The 14,562-nt window shown below is 49.6% G+C and overlaps 1 protein-coding gene across 3 annotated transcripts in view; it reads right to left on the bottom strand.

The window, feature by feature from the left end:
• Nucleotides 1-698: 698 nt before the first annotated feature.
• The window catches only part of TRIP13 (thyroid hormone receptor interactor 13), a 14,836-nt gene continuing 972 nt past the window's right edge, over nt 699-14,562 (bottom strand). Inside the window, exons 2-14 of one of the 3 annotated variants that reach the window (XM_043488629.1) lie at nt 14,271-14,436; nt 14,032-14,161; nt 13,308-13,363; nt 12,449-12,539; nt 11,149-11,221; nt 7,049-7,112; nt 6,224-6,310; nt 5,907-6,013; nt 4,611-4,764; nt 4,275-4,387; nt 3,570-3,650; nt 2,014-2,083; nt 699-1,698 (exon numbers count right to left, since the gene is read on the bottom strand). In XM_043488629.1, the coding sequence (XP_043344564.1) occupies nt 1,603-1,698; nt 2,014-2,083; nt 3,570-3,650; nt 4,275-4,387; nt 4,611-4,764; nt 5,907-6,013; nt 6,224-6,310; nt 7,049-7,112; nt 11,149-11,221; nt 12,449-12,539; nt 13,308-13,363; nt 14,032-14,161; nt 14,271-14,436 (1,288 nt within the window). In that variant the 3' untranslated portion in view covers nt 699-1,602. The remainder of the gene's footprint in view (nt 1,699-2,013; nt 2,084-3,569; nt 3,651-4,274; nt 4,388-4,610; nt 4,765-5,906; nt 6,014-6,223; nt 6,311-7,048; nt 7,113-11,148; nt 11,222-12,448; nt 12,540-13,307; nt 13,364-14,031; nt 14,162-14,270; nt 14,437-14,562) is intronic. The other 2 variants (XM_043488630.1, XM_043488631.1) reach the window with 2 other exon arrangements.

Raw genomic sequence — 14,562 nt, 5'->3', positions numbered from 1 at the left:
GCGGGGCTTACAGGGCCGGGGCAGGGACCACGTGGCAGGCTGCCTCTGCGACCACTCTTCCCTCTGCCCCAGGCCCTTCCTGTCCATCCCGCAGAGCGGCGCTGCCCCCTGGTGTCCATGGGCGGCAGCGTCAGACACCCTCACACTCTGGGAAAGGGCCTGGGGGAAGGACCACCCTCAGATTCTGGTGCAGGCCTCACCCTCCCGCCCCCACCACCTGCCCCCAGCCCTCTCGGCTGCCCCCTCACTGTCTGTCTGCCCCTCTGCACGGCCCGCCCTGGTTAGCCCCTCCTCCCCAGACCCTCTCTTCCCACTGGGGACACAGGGCTCCTCAGCAGTAACAGTGGAGCATGGAGCGCCCCCGCCCTGACCCCAGGGCCCACAGACCTCTCTTCTCACCCTTTTTCAGAGTCTTGAGGAAGCCACAGAACCGGGCCCTGGCCCCCAAGGCCGTGCTCGCTCTAGCCCTGGACCTGACCGGAGCCAAGGCTGGCTGATGGTCCCAGGGGTGGAACCCGGGTCTCCCACTCCAGCCCAGCTCCGACCAGGCCTCCCCAGGCTGCATGGCCACGTGCAGGCAGCGCAGCTCCACACCACGGTGTGAGACAGGCTAAAGTTACCTCATCGTGTGAGTGACTTAAAACTCAAAGCATTTGAGAGTGTTAAGAAAATCAAAATGAGAAAATTTTGGAAAAAGATTTTTTTTTTGAAAAAGATTTTTAATACTTAAAAAGTTTTAAGACAAAAGGTAACATATTCTTTTAAAAATGTTTTATAAAACAGTGATATGAAATTTATTTTAGCATGAGATAAAAGCAAAACAAGGTTCTGTGGAATACACCCATTGTCGGCCAATTCATCTTACAACTGTTATTGGGAATCTTCGTTTAAGCCGTGACTGGCGTCCTGCGACAAACGACTCACCGGGAAACATCGCCGTGAGGCCGGCCACGCTGGTCACCAGTGAGGCAGGCCCCACGCCAGCTGTCCCTCCCCGACAAGCAGAGTGTACTTGCTACCAGGAAGAGCACTGGGCCTAAAATTTTTCTCTTGATTTCTGTAACACAGGAACAGGTTCTTATTCATCGCAGTCTCCAGAACGTGTGCACTAACCAGGACGAGCTTGCAGCAGGAAGCAAATGCTGCCTCGTCTTGAGCAACGTGTACTTTTTTTTTAATGCTATGATTACATTCTTCCTTAAGGCAATGTAGTTTGTTTTGTTTCTATAAAACTTACATTAATCATCTTTTTAAATAAAATGTCAGCATTTTGGGTCCAATCAACCAGAAGCAGGATAGAACCAGGACATCTAGACAGTTCTTTATAAAGAGACACTGAGCTCAGATGATCGTCCTTCAAAACAGAGAAAACAGGCTGTTTTGTCTTCGAGCATGCAGTTAAAGTACGTAAACGCAACACACTTCTTGAGCAACATCATGTAAGCACAACACGCTGCTTGAACCACACAGGCCTGCAAGTCTCAGCTGTGGCCTCATATATCCTGGGGCAGCTGCTGCGGTGAGGAAGCGATGGCGCCTTCCCGCAGTGTGCTCACCGAGGACAGACGGTGGCGGGGGCTGGGGGTGGGGGGGCGGGCCGGGTCACACGCACGACGAGAGCTTCTTTCTCTCCTCAAACTGCTTGTCCACGGCCAGAGACAGGGCCCGGAGAAAGCCCTCAATGGTGACAGTGGGGGCCTGGAAAATACACGGCACTGTGGCAGTCCTTGCCCTTGGGGTGGGGGTGGCCTGGTAGCACCCACCTCCAGGGCACAAGCACTCTGAGCAGGCAGGGAGGGCCTGGGCATGCGCTTTCCACACGCCAGTGAGGTGAGCAGACACACACCAGCCCTCCACTGCCCCCGGGCCTGTCACCAGCCCTCCACTGCCCCCGGGCCTGTCACTTCAGAAACACGAGAGGCAGCGGAAACCCCAGGGAGGCAGGCGGGACTCTCCTCGAGGCCAGCCCTGCAGGCAGAGTGGGCAGCAGGGGCCCAGGGCCTGGGCACTCACCTGGATGTACAGCGCATGAGCCAGAAAAGGGAGCTTTCTCAGGACACGGCCACTCAGGCCCTCGCTCTTCCTGTGAACATGACCACATGGCGTCAGCTCCACACGGACCGCGGTGCACTTCAGGACAAGTCCCGATCTCTCCCTAGAGCCCCTTGGAGGGTGGGCAGTCTCCCCCAGACCTCAGCTACTGCTCCAGGAGGGGCAGGATCCTGACACCACCCACGGCCTCGGCTGGGGGACCATGAGGTGGTTACAGGCCGGCTCACACCTCTGAATTCTTGCACAAGTCTGCACTGCTCCCCTCTGTCCCACCTTGACCACTGTAACCAACTCTCTCCAAAGCCCCGCCAGCGTGTCTGGCACCTGGTGTCTGCCACACAGCCCACCCGAGGCCCTCACACAGCGCACACGGTCTCCCTGACCTCTCTCCAGTTTATCCAAATTCTAACTGTCTTCAGAGGCTCTGCTCTACTTCCCGGCTCGATCTCTGGGGCCACCTGAGCACTTGCCGGTGCTACCAGCCTGGGCTCGGGCAAGTGTGCCGGGCATTCTCACATGTTTCGTGGCTCTCAGTACCCAGGCAGTGGGATCAAACACTGTCCGTCCCACAGCACCAAGGCCAGTGCCCTGACTGTTTAACTGTTTACTCTGCTCATCAAAGAAAAAGCCTCCACCTTACTTTCCCGGCCATTTGTAAAAACTTAACAAATATTGCTTAAGAATCCACCGATGCTACAGACAGCCTTAATCTGAGAGCCTGTCCTCAGCTAGTGCAGTGCTTGGCTTGCTGTCCATGGGCACAGGTGGAGGGCAGCTGGCCTCACTCTCCCATTCAGGAGGCCAGGGTTGGGGAGGCCAGAGGGCATCTGCTGTGGGTGAGATGCCCTGGGATTCAGCCTCCGCCACCCGACCCATATCACCACCTCGGCTGCCACAAGCAATTACAACCCCTGTGACCAAAGAGAACGGGCTTCTCTAGGTTGTCAAAGCGAGGTCACCCTCAGAATGGGAGAAAATACTTGCAAACGAAGCAAATGACAAGGGATTAAGTCTCAAAAACATACAAGCAGCTCATGCAGCTCAATATCAAAAAAACAAACAGCCCAATCCCAAAATGAGTGGAAGATATAAACAGACATTTCTCCAAAGAAGACATACAGATGGCAAACACACATGGAAAGAGGCTCAACATCACTAATCATTAGGGAAATGCAAATCAAAACTATACCGGTCAGAACAGTAATCATCAAAACATCTACAAGCAATAAATGCTGGAAAGGGTGTGGAGAGAAGGGAACCCTCCTACACTACTGGTGGGAATGCAAACTGATACAGCCACTACGGAGAACAGCACGGAGCTTCCTTAAAACCCTAAGCACAGAGCTACCACATGACCCAGCAACCCCACCCCTGGGCACATGTCTTGAGAAAACAAAAATTCAAAAAATATACTTATCCCTATGTTCATAGCAGCACTATGCACAATAGCCAAGACGCAGAAACAACCCAGATCTCCACTGACACGTGAATGGACAGAGACGACGTGGTGTACATACACAGTGGGATATTGCTCCACAGTGAAAAAGAACGAAATGATGCCATTTGCAACAACACGGATGGACCTGGAGATTATCATACTAAGTGAACCAAGACAGACAGAGACAAATATCATATGATATCACTTATACATGGAATCTAAAATATTATACAGATAAACTTACTTACAAAACTGAAACTGACTCAGACTTAGGACACAAATTTCTGGTTACCAGAGGGGCATGGGGGAGAGGGGTAAATTGAGAGACTGGGATTGACACGTTGCTGTTCAGTCGCTCAGTCGTGTCTGCCTCTCTGCGACCCCATGGGCTGCAGCACGCCAGGCTCCTCTGTCCTCCACCAACCCCCCAGAGTTTGCTCAAACTCATGTTCACTGAGTAGGTGATGCCATCCAACTATGTCATCCTCTGCCGCCCCCTTCTCTTCTGCTTTCAGTCTTTCCCAGGATCAGGGTCTTTTCCAATGAGTCGGCCCTTCAACTCTGGATAACATACAAGCTACTACATGTAAAATAGGTGACAGATAAGAATCTACTGTGGGGCATAGGGAACTCTACTCAGTACTCTGTGGTGACCTATAAAAAAGAATCTAAAGGAGAAGATACATGTATGTATAACTGAGTCACTTTGCTCTATAATATTTACTGCAAATCAACTATATTTCAAAAAAGTTTTTAAAAAAGAATAAGTTAGGTCTGTACACACCTTGAAATTTCACTCAGGAGGAGGCTCAACTTGGACACGTTGTTTTCGATGAAGCCAATCATCTCCAGCTCGCGGAGGGTCAGCAGCTGCTGGCGAGGGTATATGATCTGACACTGCAGGGACAGAGGATGGGGCAGCAAAAGCATCGGTCAGTGATTTCTCCCTGAGCTCGACCTGCAGACCCAACAAGTGCAGTGTTCAACGTAAGACGGTGGGTGCAGGCTGAGTGACACCTCTTTCTACACAGGAACCAGACACTGTAAGTTACGCCAGCAAATCAAGAACACACAAGAAAGCTAATGTGTTTTTAGGAAAGTGAGAAAAAACTCAAGGCACCCTCATTAGCTCTTCCAGGCAAGAGAGGTAGATCTTGAAGATGGCTGCTGCAGAGGGCGGCCCGATGTACTGCCTGATGTCAGCCCTGTCCACGAAGGCCACGTCGATCCTCTCTGTGATGTTGGACGTGGTCAGGATCACCACGTTGGAGTGCCTGTGGGCAGAGGGCGGGCCCAGTCAGCCTGGGCCACAGGGACCCAACCACCCCTGCCCTGACACACGCAGTGTGAGGACAGACCAGCACCAGGGCCCAGGCGTTCAGCCGGCTTCCCGTCCTGTGCCCACCCCCACGAGGTCTTCTGAGGCCCTGCTTCTTGGGCTCTGCCTGACTCTCACTCCTGCCAGGTCCTCCCGGCTGCAACAGCACAGACCTCCCTGCTCTTGCTCTGCGAGCTCCCCGCCTATGGACAGCTCTCACGGGCCCCAGCTGGACTGCTTCCTGCCCCCTTCACCTTGGTGAAGCCCTCACTCTGCGCAGTGTCCTTGCGCCCCAACATTGACACTGCCCGCCTGGGCACGGCCACATCTGCCCGTCACACACTCTCACCACTCTGACAGCCGCGACGCTGAGCTGCATGATTCACCCTGAGGACTAGCGGCCCTCCCCTCCGGCTCCTACACTCCCCAGAGACCCCGCCATCCAGTCTGCTCACCTGTGGGAACAGCATGGAGTGGGCAGCGGCACCCTGGGGAGCACACCGCCTGGCCTGCTGGGCTTGAGTCCCGGGGACGAGGCAGGGCTGCCCCGGGCCCGCAGGCAGCACACAGACCACTGGCAGCTTTGTGGCTGCGGAGCACCTGGAGGGTTGCCCCCCACCGACCCCTGTATTCTGACCACAGAGTGGTGAGCAGAGCTGAGCCAGGTGAGGGAGGCACACGGGGCCCAGGAGTCTGGGCAGCAGCTGGCGAGCATGGAGTGTGCACAGGGTTCCCACACATGGCTGGGAGCCACGTGCCGGGATCAGGCTTTCCACCAACGGTCACCAGAGCGGGCCTTAATCTCGTGAGGCAAGGAAGGTGAGAGAGACTGCAGAGACAAGTCTCCACTTCTCCCGGGGTAATGGACGGGGTTCAGGGAGACCCCCTTTTCTGAGCAGTGGGTACCTTCTCCCCACACCAAATCTTTGCTGTGCATTTTTAACACTTCAATAACATAAAAAGTGCTTAATTTCTAAAAAGCTTATGTAGCACATGCTGCTTCAAACATACAGAAGACAGGGCCCATACCCAATGCCAGACGCATCCTGAGCTGGTAAAGCTGGGAGTAAGGCCGGGGGTGTGCGTGTGCAGTGGTACCTTTTAATCTGATCGATTTGGGTCAAGACGGCATTGACTACACGGATAGCATCCGAAGGCTCGGCGCCTGCCCTGCATGCGTTACGGGCAGCGGTCAGGCTTTCCACCTGTGGGCACAGAGTGGCGGGGTGGTCAGCTAAGTGGACGTGGGGCGGGGGGCATGTGAACACCGCACCGAGGGCTTGTGAGGACCCCTGGGGCTAGGACTGCAGGACACAGCCTGTGGAGGCTGGCCAAGCATGGGGCTGGTGGTGCCGGAAACATGAAAGGCCACCCAGTCCTGCGCTTCCTACAGTCACAGGTGTGAACACACCCACCTCATCGATCAGCACGAACACCAGAGCATCCTTGTCATCAATCAAGTCCTGAATCTTCTGGAACATCCTAGTCACCAGCTTGCCACTCTGGAAACAAAACACTCCTTATTATCAACGTGTACTCTTCAAGCTGCTTGCTGTACACGTGCGTCCACTGTCTCCATCTGGCTGAGCTCTGACCCTAGGTGGCCCCACAAGCCCACCGTCTCCTGACAGCCCCTCGGAAAACTCCCTGAATCAGAGAAGCCAGGTCTGCAGGGAACCCAGAGGCCCGCTGCCACACCCACACCTCGGCCCCCTTTTCCACCTTTCCCTCCCCAGCGGTCCTGGATGTGCTGGGTCTTGGGTGCAAGTCAGCCAGGCGCCCCTCCTACAGGACTCCTGTCCCCACCCACCATCTGCCAGGGGCACCATCCGATACGGGGCCTGCAGCAGAGCCTTCCAGAGCTGAGGGGCACCTGTGCCATCACCTGGCCTGAGTGCCTCAGTTCACAGCTGGCGAACAAGGCTCAAGCTGAGGGTGCGGTCCCATTGGAAGGTGACCCCTCCCTCCTCAGGTAACACTGAACATCCCGTGCCCCAGCCCAGGTCTGGAGGTGACAAGCAGAGGGTCCTCTCAGGCCTCAGGTGGTTTCCAGGTTATCACTAAGCTCTGGAACTTTCCTCTGACCATACAGTCGGTCAGAGGAAATGGGAATGTGAAATTCCCATTTCACCTATTTCTCTCCTAAAGCTTTTGGAGGAAAAAGATTGCCTAATCTACTGGACAAGTTTTCAACTAAGTGGTGGACAATCCAGAGAACTGGGATTAGTATAAACACTTACCTCTGAAAACCACTTAGAAAAGAGGCTGTGGCTGTTAATTTCAATTAACTGGCCATATCGGTACCTAAGATGGTTTAGAAAAAAGAGAGAGAGAGCAATCATTACAAGTCAGTCCCACAACATCCCTGGCAGCAACCACCTCTGTCTCTATAATACAACACTGCTCAAGTGCCCAGCAGGCTGAGAATGACTACTCTGTTACTACTGACCCAGGATGAGGTAACTGCAAACTGCATACTAATAGTTATGAACAATCTAACAAGATGCGTCAACATCAATGGTTCTAGTTGGAGCAAACTAAGTGTCTCAGACTGAATGGTATCTTCATTTGACTTAAAACAAGAAAAAAATGGTGCTAAGATGGCAGAGTAGAAGGGTGTGCTTATCTGCTCCTGCGAGAACTCCAAAACTGCAACTCCCTGCTGAGCAACCACCAACAGAAGAATGTTGGACCTCACCAAAAAAAGACACCCTACATCTAAGGGCAAAGGAGAAGCCCCAGCAAGACAGCAGGAGGGCAAAGATCACATTTGGAATCAAACCCCATACCTTCCAGAGACACTCAGATGGCACAAGTAAAACCTTGTGTGCAACACGACCCAGGAGAAAGAACAGTGACCCCACAAGAGACTGAGCCAGACTTGCCTGTGAGGGCAAGAGATGGGAATACCAGACCACCTGACCTGTCTCCTGAGAAACCAGTATGCAGGTCAAGAAGCAAGTTAGAACTGGATATGAAACAATGGACTGGTTCCAAATTGGGCAAGGAGTACGTCAAGGCTGTACATTGTCACCTTGCTTATTTAACTTATATGCCGAATATATCATGTGAAATACCAGACTGGATGAAGCACAAGCTGGAATCAAGATTGCAGGGAGAAGTATCAATAACCTCAGAGGGCAGATGACACCACCCTTATGGCAGAAAGTGAAGACGAACTAAAGAGCATCTTGATGAAAAGTGAAAAAGGAGAGTGAAAAAGTTGGCTTAAAACTCAACATTCAAAAAACTAAGATCATGGCATCAGGTCCCATCACTTCATGGCAAATAGATGGGGAAACAGTGGAAACAGCGACAGACTTTATTTCCTTGGGCTCCAAAATCGCTGAGGACAGTGACTGCAGCCGTGAAATTAAAAGACGCTTGCCCCTCAGAAGAAAAGCTATGATCAACCTAGACAGCATATTAAAAAGCAGAGACGTTATTTTGCCGACAAAGGTCCATCTAGTCAAACTATGGTTTTTCCAGTAGTCATGTATGGATGTGAGAGTTGGATCATAAAGAAAGCTGAGCACCAAAGAATTGATGCTTTTGAACTGTGGTCTTGGAGAAGGCTCTTAAAGAGTCCCTTGAACTGCAAGGAGATCAAACCAGTTGATCCTAAAGGAAATCAGTCCTGAATATTCATTGGAAGGACTGGTGCTAAAGCTGAAGCTCCAATACTTTGGCTACCTGATGTGAAGAACTGACTCACTAGAAAAGACCCTGATGCTGGGAAAGACTGAAGGCAGAAGGAGAAGGGGACGACAGAGGATGAGACGGTTGGATGGCATCATCAACTCAATGGACAGGAGTTTGAGCAAGCTCTGAGAGTTGGTGATGGAGGGAAGCCTGGTGTGCTGCAGCCCACGGGATCACAAAGAGTCAGACATGATTGGGTGACTGAACTGAACTGAAGAATACTTAATACTCTTTTGGTTGTTTAGTCACTCAGTCATGTCTGACTCTGCGACCCCATGGGCTGTAGCCCACCAGGCTCCTCTGTTCATGGAATTTCCCAGGCAAGAATACTGGAGTGGGTTAGCATTTTCTTCTCCAATAGTTAATACAACTAGTTAAATACAATTAATTCTTAATACTGCTTTTAGTCTACTTGTAATTTATATTCCTATGTTCAAAAACCATTACCTGTATTAACATGGCAAATCAAAACATAAGCATCAAAAGTCTTTTGGACACAGTTGAACATTTTTTTCTCCTTCCACAAAACCCTAAGGAATGTGAGAATTTGTCTTCTAGCACAAAATCACTTCCCTTAAACCTGGAGCCCTGGAAAACTCAAAGGGAACCTGGAAACACGCTGTCTGAAATCCAGCACTAATACTCCATCCAACATGGAGTCAGTGAGGGCTCTGGATGCACTTAGTTCTGATCAAAATCAAACAGGAAAGGGCCAGCAGAGAAGCCAACTCCCAGATTTTTTTTACAGTTTCTTTCATGTTGAGAGTCCACAGAAGAAAAATAATTACTTTAAAAAGCATCACTGACTTTCCAGTTGAAAAACATCATTTAGTAATTTTGTCTACAAAAGAGGAGAAGGGGGAGATAGACAACCTAGTGAATATAGATTGGGTTGAATATTACACAAAATTAATCATAAAGCATTTTGATTATTAAGTAAAGTAGACTTTAGTTAATAAAGCAAAAAAGGCTTGCTAAGGCTTCCTCTTGCCACAAAATAAATACCAATTTCCAGATCTCTGTACTGGAAAACGTCACATTTCTTGTAATAACACCTTCACCTTCCGGCGTTTTCAGGAAACTGCCCTCAGAGATGATCAAACACAGATGTGTTTCACTATGTCAAGATAAAGGCCAAGATACTGAGCATAAAACAAAGGGCTGAAATAGAGCAACTTCCCTACTTTTAAGACAGTTTTGAAAAGAAAACAGATTTAAAAGTAAATCTCACAGGATTTCCTTTTCTGAAGCCATACTACGCTAAAAGGGTGATTTACCTTCTGCCTTAACCAACTAGAAAACTAGACAAAACAGTGAACCAATGTCTGTGAAGGGTGCCAGACAGCAGAATCAGGAACTGTAACCTGGGAGGTGGGCAAGGGGCAAGCGTGACAGCCCTGAGCTCCTGCCTGGAGTGACACTGGGGGGGACCCAAGAGGAGAGGCCAGGGTACTGAGCTGAAGAGACAGAGGCCAGAGTTCAAGGAGCCAAGGTGTCTGGAGGCTACAGAGCAGGGTTCCAGAGAGGAGAGAGACACGCAGGAATGAAGCCCGGCGACTGTCATGGGGCAGCAGTGTGTGAGGACGGAACCCAGTGCTAGAGCCCGGGAGTGCTCGAGACCCCAGGGCCGAGGGGCGAGGGTACTCGCTGCTCATTCAGGGGCTCAACTGAGACCCAGAAGGGCCCTCCTGAGGGCGAAGTCCAGGCCACACTGAGACCACTCTTGAAAAAGATTAAAAGCAGACCTCAAAAGGATCACACCAAACACAAGTACCCAAACCCCTGTCAGAATAAAATCCTGTGGTCATTAAAGACAAACAAGAGAATCCAGTCACTGCAAATCATTATGTCCACATTCAACAATTACGTGGCACGCCAAGAAGCAGGAAAATGTGACCCGTAACCAGACCCAAGTGATAATGAGGACGGAATTGGTAGACAGAGCTTACAAGCATAAATAGAGCTGAACAATCTTCAGACAAGAAAATCACTCTCAGAGATGGAAATTTCACTGAACAGAAGTAAAAGCAGATCAGATACTGCAGAAAACTATCCAAAATGAAACTCAGAAAATTTTTAAAACTTGAGAAAAGATGAAAGGGCACATGAGTGGCCTGCGGGACAGCATGAGATAGTCTAACGTGTAAATGAATGGACCCCCACAAATGGGGGCAGAGCAGGGGAATTAGTTGAAGAGGTAATGCCCAAATACTCTCCAAATGTAGTGAAACCATAAATCTCTAAATGGACTACACTCAAGAAGTGGCAGACAAACCCAGCACTAGCCTTGGACACTCCTCGCAGGAAGTGACAGGGCAGAAGACAGATTGTCAGCACAGACATCAAGCAACCATGGGACGGTCGACCGAACGCGAGCAGAGAGCGCTCCTCGAAGTGTACATGGGGCGGGCACCACAAGCAATCCTGTGCTGGTCACAGAGTGAGTCTCAGCACATTTAAGAGGACTGGACTCAGAGCGCAAGACTATGTGAGTACAGAAGGACTCATTAAATTACACTGAGACACCTACTATTCATGTAAGATGATTTAAAAATAGCAGCAGCTCCTCCCATCGTTACAGCTGAAAACAGAGCAAACCCACTTCAGCGGCTCTCCTCTCTCGAATTACCCAAGTTACCTGCTTGAGAGTCTGATGGTCAATTTCTGGGCTAAAGCTTTACACAGGGACGTTTTTCCAGTTCCTGGAGGACCTGTAACAAAATGCAAACAAGTATTTAAGTTACTGCTGTAACAGACTTCTTGAAACAGTAGCTGCATTATTCATAGGATATAACATAAGGAACAGGCTGTAACGCTATAAATGTTATTATCACAAGAATTGCTTAAGTTGCTGAGAAATCTGTTAACAGTGTAAATGCTAGAAAACATCACCAGGAGCTTCTTGGCCTGTATCCACTCTGCTTTTCTTTCCATCTTCACTGAAACCCTCCCTGTCCCTACATGTCTTCTATGAAATCCGCTGATTATGAAAACCCACTTTTCAAAGGTCAAACAAACCTTTCCTGGTAACCATCGGGACCTCAGGCACTGGTGTTTGCTGTTCCTGAAGCCCGCGGCACCAGCATCTTTCACTCCAGCTCCACACACGTGGGCCTGAACCCCAAGCTACACAGGGAGAGCGGTGGGGCAACGCCTGGGCCCTGCGTGTCCCTCAGCACAGCGGCTGACAGGAGCTCTGAGGGCATGGATGTGGGAGCACGAACGTGTCCAACAGAAAATGACGACATTCAATTCTGATCCTCAGCATTTTCCATAATTCACAAGTAAATCTATAACCAATTCTAATGGGAAATACTGTGTTGCACTAAGTAAAACACCTTGTGATTACCCTCTGACTCTAGTATGAAGAAAATTTGCCAAGACATTCTAAAGACACTGTTTTCATAAAACTGAACACAAGCCTACAATCTTCATTGTATAAAGAAGCTAATTACTCTTTTAATTATAGCTCTTATCTCACTATAATTTGGGCTTTCTCTCGGTTCTTTTTCTCTCCTGAGATAGTAACAATAACAACAACATAAAAACCCCCAGTATTCTCTTCCCAGAACTAGACAGTTCTGTGAAGTGTGGGCTTTTGCAGTTTATTATCCATCAAGAGAAACTCCAAGGATACTATGAAGAAATACAAGGCAATTGCTATCCTGAGAAACCCATAACCAGTGGGGAAACAAGGCAGATATTTGGAAAGCTGAATAATAGAATAAAAAGTCACAAGGGAATGATCAGGTGACTGCCCTATGAAGGGTCAAGTAACCAAAGTGCAGAGAGTGTGCACATGACTGGCTTCACAGAGGACATACTGGGACAACTGGCTCCACTAGGAAAAAGGAGCTGTAACTTTCACAGGACAAAGGCAGGAAGAAAAGCCTGACTCCACGCAGTTTTATTTTGTCAAACGAAACCAAAATGCTTACCGTGAAGCAGCACCACCCGGTTCCAGGTGATGAGGTTGCTGTCGACATTCTTATCCGAAAACAGTAAAGTTGTCATCACATAGTCGAGGAGCTGTGTGAAGAAAGGAAAGCCAGAAGTAAAGTCCTTGGCAGAGCAAAGGTTCAGCTGAACGTGTCCTGAATGAGCAGAGGGAAGGAGAGTCTTCAGAGCCTGCCAGGCACACTCAGGCTTTCACCTCAGAAGGTGTCTTAAAATCTAAGAGGACACGTGCTGGGTGTGACTGTTACAAGGATAAAAGTAAACTCAAAGATCACTTATTTACAATGCAAAGAACACACAAAACAACTGAGGGCTACACCCAGTCAGTGAGCTCGTTCCTCTGGGACACAGCAGTGGACAAGCAGTGTTTGCTAAAAGAACAAACAGCCGGGGCTCTGGGGTCCCCGTGGCTCCTAGGGGAGCCGGGGTGGGTGACGGGGGTAGTGAGGACGGACTTCTAGTGTCCTCCCCTCCCCCATCTGTGTGCAGAAGGACTCGTCCCCTTGAAGGGGGTTCAGACATGGTGGTACTCTCTCAGATCGCCCACCTGCTCTGCCCCTTGACACTGCCATCTCAGCCCACAGGTTCCTAAGGAGTGTGACCCAGTGCAAGTGGGTTCACTTCTGAAACCTCCCCCTTCTCCTGAGGGGAAGTCCCCAGAGTACAGCTCCACTCAGAGAAAGCCCAGAGGAGACGCCCAGGACAGAAGACAGACTCCCAGGGCATGGGGTGCTGGCTAGCAGCACTCCTAGAAGCCCATATGAGGTAAGAGGCGCTAGAGAGAACACAATAATGATTCACTTGAAATATGGAAGCCTTTCTGGAAAAAGCACAACTCACATGAGATTTGACTTCCACGTCATACACCAGGCTGTCCCAAAGCCCATGGAATTCAGCTGTGAGAACAAAACAAAACCAAATGTTAGGAAAGCAATCCTTGCACCTACTGGTTACGTCCACCCTGAGCCGCTGATAATCCTCAACTACTCCAGACGCAGCAAGCTACAATTCTGGTTACAGAGAAGCTAAACTTTCAAAGTCATTTGTAAGTTAAAGATTTTGAGTAAGTGGCAGTCACATGTGACTTTGGGTAGGTAATGAACCTTCTGTGGACCTACGCGTGGACCCAAGCACTGATCCTGAACTCACCACCCTCCCCACAGGCCAACACTCCGGCAGGGCCGAGTGGCAGGTGGAGTCTAGCTTTCAGGATATCAGGCCTAACCTGGATTAGACATGGCATTCAGCCTGCTAGATCCCATTAGCACAGAGAAGCACAGAGAAGGTAGGAGGAAGGAGTCATCTAGTAAGACCGACCAACTGGGCAGGAAAGAGCGACAGTGTAATAACCCTCAATTAGCACTCGCTTTGAGAGACCCATCCAAGTAGTCTCATATTGGAAATTTCTACTTTTCTCTCTTGTGATATACCTCCTATTTCCTAACAGATAAAATGCCGTAAAACTACATAACAGACACACAATATCTCGGAGGCTGAGGTGTGCCCTGTCCTCCACCCCTCCCCGTTCTAGGCGTGCGCCACCTACTGTCACTGTCACAGATACCTGCAGGCAGAACCCAGTGATTTGCCGCAACTATGTTTTCTGTCTCTTCCTCCAGGTTTTCACTGCTGGGGCCATCCTCATTCAGCTGGAAGATGTGAAGTGCAATATTGCACACGCTCAAATCAATAGGCTGTGATGAGAAAAAAATCAAATAAATCTACACAACACACTATCAAAACAGCAAATTCATGTTCTTGAGCTACGGGCTAACTGTTTCTTAGCTCTGAGAATTAAGTTACCTGTGGATCTTTAGCCTTTAACTCTGTGTCAACAATAGACACAGACTGCACATTTCTGGTCAGAAAAGGCTCGTCAAACTCAGACCAGGTGTAATCACCAAACACAATGTTATGCCTGTTGAGTAGCTTTCTAACACTCAGCTTTATATCCTCTTTTTTTGCAGTGCTAGGAACACAAAACACATAAAATCAGATCTGAGTTAAAAAAAAAAAATCAACATCTTAAGAAAGAGTGATTAAAAACAAAACAGACCATAGTGGGGAAAATGCACCCATGGATAGCGCTGGCGGG

The sequence above is a fragment of the Cervus canadensis genome, chromosome 16 (genome assembly GCF_019320065.1).
Source record: "Cervus canadensis isolate Bull #8, Minnesota chromosome 16, ASM1932006v1, whole genome shotgun sequence".
Classification (NCBI taxonomy): Eukaryota; Metazoa; Chordata; class Mammalia; order Artiodactyla; family Cervidae; genus Cervus; species Cervus canadensis.
The sequence above is the reverse complement of the archived record's forward strand: the minus strand, read 5'-3'. Positions and strand labels throughout refer to the sequence as shown.